The sequence below is a fragment of the Ornithodoros turicata genome, chromosome 4 (genome assembly GCF_037126465.1).
Source record: "Ornithodoros turicata isolate Travis chromosome 4, ASM3712646v1, whole genome shotgun sequence".
NCBI classification, from domain to species: domain Eukaryota; kingdom Metazoa; phylum Arthropoda; class Arachnida; order Ixodida; family Argasidae; genus Ornithodoros; species Ornithodoros turicata.
The window spans coordinates 3,094,597-3,112,251 of NC_088204.1; the positions used below are offsets into that span (position 1 = coordinate 3,094,597).

The 17,655-nt window shown below is 48.1% G+C and overlaps 3 protein-coding genes across 3 annotated transcripts in view; all 3 read left to right on the forward strand.

Moving 5' to 3' along the window:
* Positions 1-1,939: 1,939 nt before the first annotated feature.
* Positions 1,940-11,587, forward strand: LOC135390674 (high-affinity choline transporter 1-like). The gene is made up of 9 exons (XM_064620485.1): positions 1,940-2,407; positions 2,466-2,573; positions 3,495-3,650; positions 4,449-4,600; positions 4,667-4,816; positions 6,626-6,755; positions 7,538-7,752; positions 9,353-9,529; positions 9,999-11,587. Exons 1-9 carry the CDS (start codon positions 2,008-2,010, stop codon positions 10,407-10,409), a joined length of 1,899 nt encoding a protein of 632 aa, XP_064476555.1. The 5' UTR covers positions 1,940-2,007; the 3' UTR covers positions 10,410-11,587.
* A 139-nt stretch (positions 11,588-11,726) lies between these two features.
* Positions 11,727-13,736, forward strand: LOC135390675 (uncharacterized). Its single transcript, XM_064620486.1, has 2 exons — positions 11,727-11,875; positions 12,904-13,736. Exons 1-2 carry the CDS (start codon positions 11,742-11,744, stop codon positions 13,700-13,702), a joined length of 933 nt encoding a protein of 310 aa, XP_064476556.1. The 5' UTR covers positions 11,727-11,741; the 3' UTR covers positions 13,703-13,736.
* A 1,307-nt stretch (positions 13,737-15,043) lies between these two features.
* The window catches only part of LOC135390676 (RNA 3'-terminal phosphate cyclase-like), a 5,657-nt gene continuing 3,045 nt past the window's right edge, over positions 15,044-17,655 (forward strand). Inside the window, exons 1-6 of the mRNA XM_064620487.1 lie at positions 15,044-15,248; positions 15,440-15,540; positions 15,667-15,810; positions 15,916-16,039; positions 16,878-16,936; positions 17,467-17,608. Coding sequence (XP_064476557.1) covers positions 15,192-15,248; positions 15,440-15,540; positions 15,667-15,810; positions 15,916-16,039; positions 16,878-16,936; positions 17,467-17,608 — 627 coding nt within the window. The 5' untranslated portion in view covers positions 15,044-15,191. The remainder of the gene's footprint in view (positions 15,249-15,439; positions 15,541-15,666; positions 15,811-15,915; positions 16,040-16,877; positions 16,937-17,466; positions 17,609-17,655) is intronic.

Here is a 17,655-nt window from a genome sequence, read left to right on the forward strand (position 1 = left end):
AGGAAGTAAGACTTTCAACTAGCAACTGATCTTTATTAAACTGGAAGAAACAGCAAAGTTCCCGCCAAAACCACCAGGAGAAAACAACCCCCACACCCCCCCTCAGATTGTAAAGAAGATAAACTTCGTTCGTTATCAGATAGCCGCATGACAAGAAAACACCCGCTAACACGGTAGACTGCGGTTCCCCCATCCACCATCTGGCAATCACTTGGGACATTCTCGCTTGCAGAGCGCGATAGACTGAGAGCTTTTTTTAATTGTTTTCATTGGTTGGAATCCACTTACGATTGACTTTCATACAACGCAAAAATCTGCAAGACGCACTGTGCCAACTGGCGACACTGCCAGGGACAAAAAGATTCAGCTATACCATGCACATCGCGAGACAAGGACTCATGCATCGCATTTGTTGAAAGTGCAACGGTTCAAAAGCCACGAAAATTCTTCCCAACGAAGGATAATCGCGAAGCTCTGGTGACAGTATTGTCGTCTGTTCGCTTTTTGGCATATGCGAAGTTCAAGCACTGTGCCATCACGGTTTGTTCGTTTGCTTAGCGGACTGAGGAGGTTGGCATGTGAAGCCGATGCGGGCAAGGTACAATGGACCTCTCCTTGTTTGTAAACCAATGACGTCACAGTGTTCGACAGCGCCACCAATTTGGTAGAGTTGAACTACGCTCGAAAAGTAGAGGCGAACAAGGCCGCGCCCGAAAGCCACTGTCTTGAGGGGCTTACGATGGTCCCTCAAAAGGACGCGACCCATTCGTGGAACCCAGCCCTCCCCTTCCAATTCGGTTGTTTCGGTTTCAGTCATTCTACCAATGTCATGATGACGTTTCTCGGGTAGAAGTCCACTATTTCCTGTTGAGGGACAGAAATAGAATTTATAATCAGGCAGGGTGGTTGGAGCAACACCACCAACTGGCAACTTGTTGTACCGTTATACTCTCCACCGCAGCACCATTTCACCTGTCGCTCCCTCTTTCGTACTACCGTGATCATCATTGTCCCGGATTATTGCTACTGCTTGGATTGGCATGGATTGGCTTATTCCCTTTATTTCGCGCTGTAAATCAATTCGGTTACGGTACATGAGAACTGTGAAAGCGGTTTCGGTTCCAGGATTCGCCGTTTTAAAGGTAGTAGCTATACTGTAAAGCAGCAGACAGACAGTTTGTGTTGACGGCGTCGTTTAGCAGCTTGTTGCTCGTAAACCCTGCACAGCAAGTTATACGTGCGATATACGCGGGGAACGCAAAATATTTTTAATAGATCTCTACCCGAGAAACGTCATCATGACGTTGGTAGACAGACTGTAACCGAAACAAATCGGAAGGGGGAGGGCTGGGTTCCACGAATGGATACCTGTTCGCTGCCTCCTATTGAAAGAAAAGTAGGACCGAAGATCGCGTCCCTTTCAGAGACCATCGTAATCCCCTCAAGAGAGTGGCTTTCGGGCGCGACCTTGTTCACCCCCTCGCTTTGAGCGTAGTTCAACTCTACCAAATTGGTGGCGCTGTCGAACACTATGACGCCATTTTGTTTACAAACAGGGGGAGGTCTGTTCGCAAGTAAAATTGGTGCCCGGGAGACTGGGAGGTACCCGGGTTCGAATCCCGATGCCGGCTGTGCTCTCTGGGGTTTTTCTTGGTGTTTTCCTCAGACGCTTTCAGACATATGTCGGCACAGTTCCCTTAGAGGTCGGCCCAGGACGCACACAGTCCCCCAGGGCGTCAGTCGTAACGTTGCCCACCTCTGTGAGACCGACAACGACGAGCCCTTTCAACATCACCATCACCACCAGTAAAACAGAGCAATACAGCTCAGGGCGACGTCTGGTGGAAAAAAAAAACTCAAATCGTCAAGCAACAGTGATACATGTCACGGAATTATAGGGAAGAGTCTGTATAGGAGCCTCGATTTATTCCACGGTTCTCCACATTCAAGGAATGTCGCACAGACGCTACCACATGAGATTTGGATATTCCCTTGCGTCAAGGGTCGATGAGCTCTACACGGTCACAATGGGCCGGCACCACTTTCGGATGCCCTATTACCTATGGCGGGAATCACTATTGTCATCGCCATCCCGCGTGGCAAATCCCGTGCTTCACGCTATATTTTCGGACGTTCCGGAAAGTGCTCGCGTACCTACAAACCCTTGTAGCAATGGCGCTGGACACCACAGCTGCATTGGTTGTAATATTCTACTACCTCCTCATCACCGCCGTTGGGGTTTGGGCGGCCCGGAAATTGCACGTCGGGTCGGTGCAAGCAGCCTCCCAAAAGCTCGGTAAGGCTAAGTACCGCAAGGAGAGGCGTCGGGAAGAACAGTTGTACCTGCTACGCTTGTTCCTCTGCGAACGTAAGCTGACGGTCTGCCTCGGCTTGATGACAATGACCGGTAAGCTATGGGCCATGACCCGTAAGACCTTGCTGTAAGTCAGTCCTTCCTCTTCTAGCCACCTGGGTTGGAGGAGGCTACCTGAGCGGTGTGGCCGAGGTTGTCTACTCGTCTGGAATAATCTGGTGCCATGCTCCTCTCGGCTATGCTATCAGCCTCCTCCTGGGTAAGGACTGAGGAATAAGTACTGAAGACGAGAGATGGGACGAATCTAGAATTTTCCGAATCCGAATCCAAGGAAGATTCTGCGAATCCAGAATTATCCGAATCCAAGCAAGGTTCTGCTAATCCAGAATTATCCAAATCCGAATCCAAGCAAGGTTCTGCGAATCCAGAATTTTCCGAATCCGAATCCAAGGAAGATCCTGCGAATCCAGAATTATCCAAATCCGAATCCAAGCAAGGTTCTGCTAATCCAGAATTATCCAAATCCGAATCCAAGCAAGGTTCTGCGAATCCAGAATTATCCGAATCCAAGCAAGGTTCTGCTAATCCTGAATTATCCAAATCCGAATCCAAGCAGGGTTCTGCCAATCCAAAATTATCCAAATCCGAATCCAAGGAAGATTCTGCGAATCTTACGAATCTCGAATCTTTCGGATCCTTTCTTAATAAGAAAAAGTTTAAAAAGCCAGAAAAAAAACGATTTTACAGAGAAGTGATTTGAAGCAGAATATGATATCTTTGTTCACGTGGTTTAGCAGACTACGGAACCCGAAGACGGGCGACTGCGGTGCCCCTAGCGTGATCCAAGTGACTAAAACCCTAAAACCGCTAGATTCTTGGCGCTCATGTTCGGGTGGCAACGGTCGCAACGGTCACTTGATCCGGCTCGGGCGCCGACTTCAGAGCGCTATAGGCCGTGCTGCCATGAAATGACCACCCGAATTCGTCGTAGACAAACGAGAAAACACCCGCCAGCCAATCAGGCTTTCGGCGGTCTCCGGGGCCACCAATTTTTAAAACAAACACAGAAACGTGGTTGATCACCGTGTTTTTTCTTTTTTTTTTTTTTTTTTGTTCTGCGGTTGAATTGACACCTGGCCGTTATGGTGCCTGCTGGTCTGACAGGTGTTTTCACCGCCAGGTGGCCGGTTGTTTGCACAGAAGATCCGTTCTACTGATTCCATCACCATGCTCGATCCGTTTCAACGACGTTTCGGGAAATGGATCGTCGTTCTGCCCATCATCCCAGCCATCTGTGGGGAAATCTGCTGGGCCGCTGCCATCTTGACTGCACTTGGTTAGTTCCGCTTTCATGCAATGGACAGTGCATGCGTACAGCGCGGTGAAGTACAGTACATTAATGGTCAGCACACGGCGACAGCCTGAGCGGATCACTTCCAAGACCAAAGAGAGAGAAAAAAACTGGAGAGAGAGAAGGAGAGAGAGAGAACTGCGTTGTGAATGAAGTAATTCCAGAGGCATTTTCAGCCTATAGCGTATACATAGACCTTCCAAGAGCTTCCCACCCGAACGCAGTAATCACATTCCACACATGAGCAGTAACTGGTATGTCGGCTAGCATACCGTACCGTAGCTTTCTTCCGGTCCGATACTTCCTGTCCAGTCAGTTATCCTTTCCTCCTCTTTCATCCCACCTCTTTCCTCCGAGGATAATTTTGCTGTCCTGAGCGGAGCTTGAGCCATAAGGTAGTTTCGTATTGAAGAGGAGAGCCTTACCACAGGTCTCTGATATAGTATTCTACAAATGACGTAAGTGTAGTATATGGCACCCTGTGGGAGGTAGACAGATAGAGAGAAAGGTAAGCTGCAAACAGTAAGGGATGGCATCCCATCCCTTACTGTCTCCCCCGGGATGGGATGGGATCACCTAAGGGATAGGATCCCCATCCTTTACTGTCTCAACACGGTTCCCCCGAAGTCTCGAGACTTCTGGGGGAACCGTGTTGACATCTGTCTGGAGTGTCCGGCGGAAAATCTACTTCAGGTCGCACAGCTGGTGGTGGCATTCGAACCCATCACCTCCAGCGTGACCTTTTGCGTGAACGCGTCCAATATGTTTCCCTTCTGTCTACAGGCACAGCGGTGGACGTCATGATTGGCTTCGAATCCAGCACTATTGCCATAGTGATCTCATCCTTCGTTACCATCTTCTATACTGCACTGGGAGGCCTGTATTCAGTCGTCTACACCGACTTCTTCCAGCTGCTAACATCGGCAGTAGCACTGGTATAGGCCGCTTTACCTTGACATATTATATGGTGACGTTTCTTACACGTAAGTTCGCCGTTCCAGTGGTATTGCGTGCCATTCGTCTTGCGGAACGATGCCGTCGGTACCTTCAAGGGTCCCGAATCCAACTGGGTTGGCAACATCAATTTCGAAGATGTACCCGTGGCACTGGATTTTTTCTTGATGACTGCGCTCGGAGGAATTTCGTGGCAGGTACCAGTGATTTCCCCAGAAATTCACTGCTGGGGGGGGTGCCGAGCTTTCAAGGGGGGGGGGGTTAGGCTTGGTGAAGGTTCCGCTTACGGAATTTTCCTTAGACACGGGAAGAATTGTGGCATAATGGTGACATATGTGCACAGCTTTCCCGTTTTATTTGTACATGTTTGAACACAGTACATTAGAATACAGATTCATTATGAACGGCATTTCAACATTACGATGCATATGGAGACGACCGACAAAGAAAAAAGTCTAGCACCTTGTCTCACGAAGCTCAATGAATACCTAGCAACCAATGGTGAAAACCTTAGACGAAAAAAGAAAAATACCTCGCTTGATTGAGTTGGGCGCAAATGGTTCATGATCCACATTGAGTTTGCGTGTCCGCAAGCATTTCTGCTCGTATATGCGTGCAGTATATGCATACTGAACAGTCACTTTCAAATCCTTTTGGACAAATGCATGGTACGATCATCTGCATGGCTGTGGTCCTACAGCCCAAGCTTAGGATGTAATTCCCTGCGCCGGACTCACTACAAGCTAGAACGTGCTGGTGGCCGAGTTGGTTGGGGTCACCTCTGAAATTTCAGGGGGGTGTTGCAAAAATGCAGGGAGGGTGTACACCCCCCCTGAGGGGGGTGTAGGGAAATTCCTGGCAGGTACACCTTTTAGAACTGCAGTTACCACATTAGAGAACCGACGTTCTTAGGCTGGAACAACATAGAAAGGACAAATACATACAGGGCATGCAAAGCCTTACGTTGTTCCAGCCTCAGAACACGAGTTCTCTCATGTTCAACAGTTGCCGCCGCGTCGATCCCTGTCGTATGAATGTGTGTATGAGTGAGCAAAAATGTAAGAGTGAAAGGAGGATGAGTGAGAGAGAGTGGTTGATTTGTACCCTTCAGATGGACGCACTCTTGGAAGTCGCCTGGGAGGTGTGTTAGCTTAGCTCAGTTGGTCGAGCCCTGGACCCAGGTAATCCAGAAGATGTGGGTTCGAGTCCTACAGCTGCCTGACGTTTTCAGTGACTTCCATCTTTTATCATTACTGTATCGTCGCGTATGTCCTTTACGAGTCTAGTTACAAAGAACGCCGCCAAGGGGCTCCAGACGACAAGCATGGCACCAAACAAACCGCGAAGAACCGCCGAGAAATCGTTGTCTGTGGGTTGAATCCGCGATTTTTCGTTAGGCCGCGGAACGAACCGGTTTGTCGCCGAGAAAACGCGTTATGTTGCTACTGCTGTAGAGACTCAGACGCCCTTCTGTGCGGAGCCTAATGTGAGAAGCGCGCGTCGCTTACTGATTGGCTGCTGCTTTTACGTCACTCGAGTCGAGGCTCTGAACTGCTTCTCGTTCCTGGTTACTGTCGAATCGAGAAGGTTCAGTATCCGTGTATTCACACGAGCGACATCCTCACTGAATATTCTAGTCGAAGAAAAAGCGAGAACACTGCTCTGTTCCGTCCCGTGTGATGTTGAGCATTCACACGGTGCGGAATATCGGGAGTGGCGTACTGCTCGTTTAGCAGACGACACTTAGCAGACGACACCGTCAGCGTGTTTTCCCGTCGTCTGCTACGGTAATACGTATCTTGTGACTGTGTAGCAGGACACTCCCCACGGTTAGCAGTGTACGTGAAGACGCGACGTTGAGCACTCGCTCGCGTGGTCATCAGAAAGCTGATACTTTTCGCATATTCCGTTTCTGGGGAAATGTCGCTCGTGTGAATACACAGTACGATGTGTGTGAGAAAAATTCGACGCCGACCAAGTGATTGTATGTACTTGCTGCCTTCCAGGTCTACTTCCAGCGTGTCCTCAGTGCTGAAACGGAGGTCGTTGCGCGGATGATATCTTATCTGGCGGCTTTCGGGTGTATCTTTCTGGCGCTACCACCTGCCATCATAGGAGCAGCTGCAACCACAACGAGTACAAACTGCTTTCAATATATATTTCGTGCTGAAGAGCCAGAAGCATAGTATCCTAGCGTGCAGCGCCACGACACGGCCGCCTATGCCGACGTCGCTCTTTTTATTGAGCGCTTTATGTGTGAGAGGAAGCGGGGCCCGTCCTGAGGCTCGGGAGAAGAGAAAGGCGTGCGAAATGAGTTTTAGCTCCTTCCAATCCCAAAGAGTCATATTCCCTAAGAAAGGTTTTGCACACGCCACTGTGACCAACTCCACCTGGTTACAGGACGCTTGCCTATTGCCGCCTCTCACTCCTTCGCCATCGGGGATACAGGATCACGTGGTTAAAATGTCGTCTGCTTCGAAGCAGACGACAAAAACCATCAGCCGTTCCCCGAAGACGGTTTTAAACGCAAACTGGCCGTGATTGGAGAACTCTTAATGACTACGTCACGTCGTTTGACCTATCGGGCCTCGTTTTACGCGCAACGGGCGCATCTCTCCAGGGATCGCGAAAGTACTGTATAATACCGAAACCGGAAAACTAACTGTGACGCCGTATAGACCACGATTATCTGCGTTAACATTGACCGACATGTCGACTGAAAGCCCCCAGTTGACTAATCGTCAAGGTCGAATAAGGAGGGTTTACATGACAGTCGACTGAGACTCCCAAGGCTGTGCTGACCTCTGTTTTAATTGCAGAGCAGAGAAATGGACTTTTACCGCCGCCACGTGAAAGTGACTATTGACGCTTATACCTTACGGTGACTCCTGCACCCAACATTTCTTACCTTCTCGCAGACTTTACCAAGGTCGGCCCGGGCCCAGCCCGGCTTGCCGAGGAAGACCAGTATCGCATTCTGCCCTACGCCATGCACATGTTAACGCCACGCTATGAGGCGGTACTGGGCATGCTCGCCATTGTAACAGCCGTTATGTCGTCCGTCGACTCATCCATCCTTAGTGCTGCCACTTTGACCACGAGGAACGTCTACCAGAAGTTGATCAGGCCTAAGGTAGGCACCAGACTATGACCAGACCAAACTATGGAGGTCACACAAAGCGTTGGCGAGCAAATTGGGTGGTGGTATAGAGACATTATTTGTTTTTATAACAGCATAACGTTTGACATTGACGGCATCTAATCAAATATTCAAGTCTGCCGTTTTTCCTGCTTCTTGTCTGCTGGGCGCCTCGCTAGAGGTGGGGACATCGTGTGAAACCTGGTTGAGGTGACAACAATCAGCATTAAACATCTTATCGTTGAATCAATGGTCACATCCGCTAGAAGTGACTACTAATCACATTAGTGACGATAGCATGAATTAAAAACAGTATTTCACAGTACTTGCCAGGAAGGGTGAGTGAACGTGAATCTATTTCAGTATATGCTCCCTCCAGTTCGCCAATAGAGGTTTCTGTGGGATGCCCAAGTGATCTCCCCCCAACCCCAGTGCTCAAGTGATCGAGCCGAGTGGGGTATGTCATGGGGTATACGGCACTTATGCTGATAACAGTGTTGCGAAGCTAAAGACGGGTGCCAGTGGAGCAGTAGTGCTTGTAATATGCCATATGCATCTTGCTTCCCAAGTCAATAAAATAAATAAATAGCGCACAAATACCCCGTCAGAATCGTGCCAATATTACGTGACCGTCGCTACTCTCTCGGAAAAGAGGGTGGAGCAGTTCTACCTTTTAGGAGGTAATATTTGTCGCATATGTTGTGCCTAAAAGGTTGCAAAGTTCTACCTTCTACCTCACTCTCTGTCACGAACGATAGGGTTGCCACTTCTGATTCGGTGAGCGAGGGGGCGTACGCCTTTTTGCAGCAATTTGGTTGTATTATAATTGCTTTTACCACCCTTTTACACCCTTTATCAGACGCTATGTTGATCTATATAGGTGGTAACTATAGAAGTTACCACCTTTTCACACCTTTTTTTTCTTATAGTGCATAACATTGGCTCTACGTAGAATGATCACGTTGCAGCAATGTTGCAAGAAAATATATTGCACCAACGTTGCCAGAACGTGGCCTGGAGTGGATATTGTAGCCACGTTTTTGCAACGTTTCAAGGCAATATTGGGACAACCAGTGCCGAATTTATAGGGGATGGCAGACGGGGCACTTGCTCCGGGGCCCCCACCACAAAGGGGCCCCCACCAGTAACGGTCTTGTCCAAGGGAAATCTGTTTTGCATGCCTGAAACGCATCCCTGAAACGGAAACTTGGTAAAAATCTGTCCTCCATCCACGCATATCGACCCCGAATAACACATTGGATAGACACGAATAGAATATTTATTTCACTTGTCTACGAAATCTTCAAAATATGACAAAACCTGACTGCTGAAAAATTTCGGGACTAGTGTGCCTCACGGCCGCCGTCTTTTAGATACAAAACGATGTCATTTATAGACACATAATACACGAATACATAGAACACATAGAATACACGAGGGAGCCCCCACAGCACAGTGCCCCGGGGCCCCCACCACTGTAAATCCGGCACTGGGGACAACGTTCTCTCGTAAGAGCATTTGAGGTTTTGGCCATTTGGACATTACATAACGTCACGATTGCCAGTACAGCCATTACACCTTTTTGCATCTTCAGGCAAGCACCACAGAAATTGGCACGTTCCTTCGAGCGTCAGTGGTTGGCTTCGGTGGACTAGCCACCATATTGGCCCTCTCGGTGAAATCGGGCTCTGTGTACTCCCTGTGGGTGCTCAGTTCCGATTTGGTTTATGTCCTGCTCTTCCCACAGATGGTCTCTATCTTCTACCTCCAGGTGCGCCTCCTTATATATCAGCATGTTCCAACCACGACCTACTAGATTATAACGATCATGTCATAATCGGCAACCCCTATATGAGGAGCCCGTCCGCACGGTCCGCTAGGGGCGCTACTCGTCGCCCCGCGAGACCTGCGTCACGATTGGACGATGGAAATTTGAATTCTGAACGCGCAGAAGCGTACGTACGGCTCCCGTAGCAGACGACAGCAATAGCTCCTATGAAAACGCGTAGAATGATAATGATAATCAAGCTCAGAATGAAACATCTGTGGAATATCCACCGCTTGTACAGAAGTATTGTTGAAGTTGAGGAAGCAATAACTGGGACGATGAGTAGCGCTGCCGCTGCCTTCCAAAAATGCGGCGCTGGGAAGGGGTGCCTATACGACATGGTCGTTATAATCTAGTAGGTCGTGGTCCCAACTATGTAGTTATAAAAAACAGACGTGCCTTTTCTTCCCAGGAAACAACCAATTCGTACGGCCTACTGTGCGGCTTTCTCCTGGGTGGTACCCTCCGTACCGTCAGCGGGGAACCGTCCGTCGGCGTCCCCGTTCTGCTGCAGTACCCTTTCTACGATGCAGTTCGTGGACAACAATTTCCCTTCCGTACTTTGTGTATGGGAGTCAACTTCGGTAGCCTCGTCCTCTTCTCCAAGCTGGCAGCCCATCTGTTCAAGAACAATATCCTCGCTCCCAATTTGGACTACTTCAACAGTTTCCCTGCTTTGCATCTGCCTCCCGAGCAACCAGCTGCTGGGAAACCATCTACTGAACAGGAAGAATCGAAGCCTACTGCCGAGAAGGCAGACACTGAGGCTACACTGTCACTGAGGCAGAAGTCTGACACTTCGGCTACTGCTACCAACAATTGAACTATTAACTTCTTCGCGTCATGTCAAGTGTAACACTGTATTCTTTTGCCACTTTGTTTTGTTTCCTTTCGTCTATCGACGTATTATAGCAGTGTTAGTAGTCTTGCCACTGCGTGCACAAAACTATCCTAACCACTATTCTTGGCGTCACGGAACAACCAAGTGACGACTTATTAGGTTGACTTGTAGGACTACTTACTCTGACGTCAGAGATGCGAGAGTACGTGATTTCTCCCCACGGACCTCTCCACTGGTAGCCGTGATAATCTGATCAACGATGAAAGTCACGTGATCAAAAATCTGATCAGTTTCGGTATCCGCGGTGCTAATTTTCTCCACGTCTATTGCGCCCTTGCGCATCTGTGTCGTCGGCGGAAGTCGGATCATAATCAAATATGAGCGCATTCCTCTCATCTTCGTGCCCAGGATAACCCAAGAAAACAATCTCTTATCGAATCCACTTATACACCTTTCAAAACAATTCGAAATCCAATGAGACGCCAACAAATAGTCACTCAACAGGACGATCTTTTTTCTTTCCTATAGTACTGAGTCAGTACCGAAAACAATGCGAAAGTGGTCATAACTTTAATAACTGATGTAGATAGTTCAAATTGCACATGTAGTTGGAGTGACTCCTCTTCTATACTGGTGTTACAGAATCTTTTTCTTCGTTGCAGGTGAGGTAATGGATTGCAAGCAACATATCAACGTGCTGTCATTGCGTTCTTGACGAAGGAGGGCTGCGGACTGTCGGACTTCCACAGAAAGCTATAGAATGTGAACGGAGATAACACCATTGACAAGAGCAATGTGCCCTGGTGGATAAAGGAGAAACAGCGTTGTTGAAGACAATTCGCGCAGTAGGAGACCAACTGCGACCATTGATATGAATCGACGAGTGGACTCGCGAGGACGTGTGGACGTGTCACAGTCCGTGAGAGTTGCTAATCAACTGAACTGTGGTCACAGTGCTATACAGAAGGTGATGGAAAGCAGCTTGCACTCGCTCCTTCGTCAAGACATCAATGACAGCACGTTGATTCTGCTTGGAATCCATTGTTCACCTGCAATGAAGAAAAAGATCCTGTAACATCAGTATAGAAGAAGAGTCACTCCAACTACATGTGCTATGTGAACGATCTACGTCAGTTAATAATAAAGAAGTTATGACCACATTTGCATTGTTTTCGGTACAGCCCTGGTATGTGCGTTAAATGACGCAACGGCCATCGTTCCTGTTCTTTCCTTTTGGCTCCTTTCGAAGATAAGTAATCTCCTGAATTCCTGCGATATGTAGGCAAGTCTGATAAGCTTTCAAACCAATCAGGGATGATACTTCGTACGCATGGTGACACACGGACCAATGAAGATAATCTCATCTGGGGTCGCATAGCACTGTCAGTTCTTCCGAGGAAGCAGAAGGTTCTCGAACAAAGAGGCAATCTGCTGTTGTCCGCCTCTGGGTAAGTCTTTCTCGGTGTGTTCCCAAGTGCATTTGCATTGGTCTAGGAAGATACGTGTATTACACGTTCCCGCTAAGAATATTGATGTGATTCTTTTTACAACGTCGTACTGCGTGCTATGCTAGGCTTGATGCCAGTGTCTCGGTCTCTGCCCTGCAGAAAGCAGTGCCTTAGCTATTCCAACAATCCTTGTTCGTTATTGCGGTTTGTTACTTCGCTGCTTGTCTTCAAAATGCCGAGCGAATACGTTCGGGTTCGAAAGCATTCCGCTTCGCCGAGCTCGTACCGTCAGTAAAATAGGAAACTGAGACTAGATAGAGCGCATATTTTTCTACGGGATGCGAGGAAAATGATATATCAAGTTCCCCCCCATGGTGGCTGTGTTGGCTGTTTGTCGAGATAGTTCTTCGAGGTAATTATGTAATCGGATGGTGGTGGTATGGTGAAAGGACTCGCCTTTGTCGGCCTCACAGAGGTGGGCAACGTCACGACTGACGCCCTGGGGGAATGTGCGTCCTGGGCAGACTTCTAAGGGAACTGTGACGACATATGTCTGAAAGCGTCTGAGGAAAACCGAGGAAAAAAGTAATCGGAACACTCCTATTGAACAGTTTTTTTGTTTTGTTTTTTGCCGGATCCGCAATGTTCGCGTCAGTTTTGCCAGGTCTCGCATGTTCACGTTCAGAGCGCCAGGAATTTGCCAGCTAACACTTTTTCCGACCGAGCAGGTGATTGCCCAACTACGTCCGCATCGCGAGGTTAACGAGGGACCTCATTGGCCCAATAGTCGAAGTTCACATGGGTTTGCAGACTACATAACCCAAAGACGAGCGACCACGATGCTCCTATAGCGTAATACAAGCGTCTAAAGCTGCTAAATTCCTGGCGCTCATGTTCGGGTGGCAACGGTCACGTGATCCAGCGCGGCCTCCCAGTTCTCTTGTTTGCACAGCAAACATTGCAGCTCTGCATGATTTGATTTACGACCGCAGAAATATGTGTAACAATGCCTTCCGCTTCAATTGCAGGCGACACTCTACCATGGAGCGCAGGAAACCCGAAGGATTTTGCTGTCCCGAGTGCCACATCGTCCTTGCGTCATCCCCCGATATGGCAGAGCACTGTCAACGAATGCATAAGGACGTCTACTTGTTCGCGCGATGCTGCAATGAACTTTTCTTCACTATGCCGACATACCACGACCACTGCATCGATCAGCACGCTAGGCATCTCGTCTGCCTCCAGTGCGAAGAGGCATTTCCTTCAAAAAGTGACTTAAACGCCCACAAGATGGCGTACGCTAAAATTTACATCTGTCCCATGTGCGGACATCGAGCCAATAAGATGGCCGTGTTGCGAAAGCACATTGAAGACGTGCACTCGGTGATCATTGACCAGAAATGCGTTCTGGTACAGACGATTCCCATCCGATCGACGGAGGGTCAGCGCCGGCTCTTTAAGCAGAAGATATGGCGGAAGGTATTTCATATGGCCGTACCCTGCTGCACCGGAGGGTTTGGCGGAAAGTTCTTAGCGAGGGATATCATTTTTCCGTCCCTATCTACTGATAACTCTTTCTCGTGCAAGAGCATTCACACGCGTTTCACGAAATGCTCAGTGGGCATATCGGAGGCGTCAGTGTCCAACTGGGACACGCAGCGGCGTCTTCCAGAGGTAGATGGCGCTAGTGGGAATCTGCTGGATACGGTGGAAAGTGCCGCCTGCTATTTCGAGGACTCGTCAAATGAAGAGCAGCAAGATGAAGGACCATGTGGAGATCTACAAGCAATCAGGAAAGCCATAGAAAATGCTCTGTCTAAGAGATAACGAGGAATGGGATAATAAAGAGGATTTTATCTTAGTTACGTGGTTCCTTCCTGTATATGGTCATGCAAGCGTTGGATATACCTGGCGTTTCAGTTAAATCCCCGGGTTAAATAATTCGGGAACCGGTGCACCAATCGAACTTTCTTTTTTTTTACGTGTATCTGTCCGATACCGCCTACAAGCTGCGCACTGTGTGAATGAGTGGGAGGCGCTCATTGTTTAAATAAAAATTCAAACTAGTTTCGTGAAAAAAACGCAACTTCTAAAGTAGGGCGCCGTCGGCATTAAAATGGGTACTACCCCGTTTGGGACCTTCAGTGGACACCGTTTAGAGAAAAATCTGCAACCGAAGCGGGTCATTTGTTGCAGTAATTAATTTGTTTCGGTTTATATATTTTGTCGCGGTGAAGCGCAAAAGAACGATCTTGCACTCCCTTATCCACCAAAGAATTACGTCGTTACACAAATGAATAACGTCCTTTTGTGCTTCGCCGCGACCAGCCGCAACAAAAATATGAAAAAAAAAATCGTACATCGTATTCATGCAAAGTTCTATGTTGTGCTGCGCTTGCACTCCCCCCCCGGTGTTTGGTATTGGCCGACGGAAAAGGCGGGAACCCTACTGCACGCAGATGGCGTAAGGCTGAAGATCCGATATCGGACCAATGATGGATGCAAGTATGTCACTTACACATAACTTTGCTAACTGGGCAGTGGCGCAGCCAGACCTCCAAGGTAGGGGGGGGGGGGCTCTATACGAAAACTCCCCCCCCCCCCCGCTGATCCTGGGTGCGACAACACACAATACTTGCGCACACCGCAGCATGCGGTTGAAAAAAAAACACGAAAATAATTGATTTGGACATTCACAATCTATTATACTGTGATGGCCAATGAGGTGGTGTCACGAGATTGGAAGGATTTTGAAAAGCTCATACTTTTGAAACCATTCAGGTGTGCCGCTTAGATAGACGCCATGAACTGTAAGAACTTTCGTGATCGTCACACTGTTCCCCCCCCCCCCCCATATATTATTTTCTCCTCGGATTTGCACGATTTGCGTGGGTCGGTCAGTGGCAGGTAGGGGGGGGGGGCCTAGCCCCCCGTGGCTACGCCACTGTAACTGGGATAGCTTTGAATTGAAAATGACTGACTTGTGAGCCTCCTCTTTACAAGGCAGACGCGACGAAAATAGTCCCCATGCTACATCCGATGTCTGTGATAATTAATTTACCTTTCATGATCCCATGATCCGTAATAATGGCGTCATTAAACCATTAAATGGCGCTCACTGCGGACGGAGCGACACCTGGGTGTGCAAAGCAAGACTACCACAATTGTCTGTACACTCTTCGCTGGTGCGCTTCTGCTTGTCGGTGGAACCGGTGAATTTGTTCTGAGCAGGCCGGATAAAGTATTTTTTTTCTTCTCTCTCTCTTACTCGAGTTTCTGAGTTTTCGAGTTTTTTTTTTCTGAAAGACATTCGAGCATGTCTGGAGATACGTCGGACACCGTCGTGGATATTGATGGAGGTGTTATGGAAGGAGTAAGTTTCTGTTTACTTGTTTTATATTCAGGGAACACGCTGCCAAATTGTCGGCAGTTCCTGCATCATTCACTCACAGAAACCACCCAAGAAGTCAAAATGATAAAGGAAGAGAGACACACCTCGACAGAGATACCTCTGTCATTGCGATTTTGTTGCTATTTAACTGTATTTAACTGTAACTTTTGCAGGGCGGTCAGATACTTCGCATTGCCGTTGCACTTAGCGCCCTGTTTAGAAAGCCAATTCGTGTGAGAAACATACGTGCTGGTCGCAGCAACCCGGGCCTGAGGTAATACTCTTTCTTTCCAACACCTCCTCTTTGCTTTCATTGAGATGTCGTCTGCAAACTAAGCCATGTGCTGACCTTCAAGACACAGAACTATCCATTCCAAGCTTTTACAAACATCAATTTCAGACCACAACATCTATGTGGACTGCAACTGGTGAAGGACATCTGTGGGGGCCGGATGGAAGGTGGCCACATCGGCTCGACGGAGATCACGTTCTACCCTGGCATCATCCGCGGTGGAAATTACAAGGCAGATACTGGCACTGCCGGGTGGGTGACATAAAACGATCACATTCGATGCTCCACGTGTCCAAATAGTCGTTGTAGTACATAGTGTTACGTGTTAAATACTGTCTGCTCTGTTCTGTCTGCCAGGAGTGTTGTACTACTTTTGCAAGTCGCCTTGCCATGTCTTCTGTTTGCAGACGGCGCATCAAAGCTCCACCTGTGCGGTGGCACAAACGTTGACATGGCACCACATATCGACTACACAATTTCTGTAAGCTGAAGTCTTTGCAGCTTTTATGATTAGTTCTTTAAAGGCCATGTGATATTTTGGTATGTGTCATCTATTGCATCACACATGCGTGCATTCTACTGGCCTCCAGAGTATCGAGGAAGAATTAATTGCCCTTCTACGTCGTGCATAGAGCCCCAAGCTTTCCGCGAATTCGTGATTCGGTGAAATTTTGCGGAATTTGCCATGTCTTGCGGCACCTGCTGTTTCCCTCAGAATCGTGTGCTTTTCGTGGAATATTGTATATATATTACAGAATTACGTAAGGATTTCGATCGATTTGCGACATTGTCTTGCGTTAAACGCAATCAGTCGCGACTCCAATGCATGACGCGACTGATACCGCTGGCACTTACACGGCTGAACATGCCGTGAGGAAAGAAAATTTAACGAACGCCCGGAAAGAAATTGTCAGGGTCGAGTCTAGTTTTCTTTGCGCACTGAAAAGTTACGAAAGGCTGGAAAAGCGCGCGGAATGAGTCGATAAGCGATCTTGGGAGAATGCCACAACGTTTCTTATTTCTTTTTCTCTTGCCGGCGGAATCCCGTGGATTTGTAAATCCCACTTTGCGGAAATGTCAATTTTCCGATGCGGAAAGCTAGGGGCTTTATTTATTGGTTTCAGTTACTGCACTGAAAATCCAGTCCTATGCCCTTCTTTGAACTGTCGTGGATCTGAGGGAGAGGGGGATTGAATTTTCCTTTCCCCCCTCCCCCACTAAGCGCTTGGACAAAGAAACCGCCACTTGTCTTTGAAGCAGCGTAGTTTGGACGGGCCTTCTGGTTCCTCATAGTGTTTACGTATCTTCTTACATTGCAGGTATTCGCACCTGTAGTAAAAAAGTTTGGAGCAAACCTTGACATTCGTGTAATAAGGAGGTAAGCCCACCTTCCCTCTTTAGGTTAGAAGTTTATCCTGTTCAACGAGCTACTTTATCTATTAACACAATTTTTTTCTACACTTTCTCTACTGCTACTACTCTCTCTCTACTATTCTCTCTACTACTATTTCGTACACTAAAGCGACTAGACAAAATGCTAGGAACACATTTTGCCCATTCTTAATGTGCATAATTACTGAAGGTAATTGGGACTAACACTGGACGTTGTAGCGTAGAAAAGGTTTCACTAGCTTGAGCGTGCATGCTGTACTGGTCACTTCGGTGCGACGTTGCCACATTTCATTGGTCGTTCCGTTCGGACTTTGTTTCCACATTCAACGTGCACCAGTGTTACTACACTGCACAGAAACGTAGAATGGAATTAGCCCTTCCAGGCTGCTCGCACTTAGCAAATAAAAGATGAAAGTAACTTTTACATAAAAGTAAATGTCTCGCTCTGTCAGCGTGCTGAAAATTAGAAACTACAAGGAACTGCATCACGATACATGCTGCTGCTTTTCACTTCAGAGGGTATTTCCCGAAAGGAGGGGGTCGAGTAGAAGTCGAAGTCAAGCCTAGTCAGAGCCTGAATCCAATCGAGCTTATGGACCCCGGAAAAGTAACAAAAATCGTGGGAAGGTCATTTGTCGCAGGGTCTTTGCCTATCAAGGTACCAAAAGCATCATCTCCCAACCAGCCGGTCACCGTGGCAACCCT

Bases quoted from the DNA above. Each gene is read 5' to 3' on its own strand.
- LOC135390674 (XM_064620485.1), top strand. From the start codon at position 2,008: ATGAGCTCTACACGGTCACAATGGGCCGGCACCACTTTCGGATGCCCT. The intron at 2,574-3,494 runs GTAAGGACTGAG...TTTCACCGCCAG, and splicing joins TGCTATCAGCCTCCTCCTGG to GTGGCCGGTTGTTTGCACAG. The intron at 7,753-9,352 runs GTAGGCACCAGA...TTGCATCTTCAG, and splicing joins AGAAGTTGATCAGGCCTAAG to GCAAGCACCACAGAAATTGG.
- LOC135390675 (XM_064620486.1), top strand. From the start codon at position 11,742: ATGATACTTCGTACGCATGGTGACACACGGACCAATGAAGATAATCTC. The intron at 11,876-12,903 runs GTAAGTCTTTCT...CTTCAATTGCAG, and splicing joins CTGCTGTTGTCCGCCTCTGG to GCGACACTCTACCATGGAGC.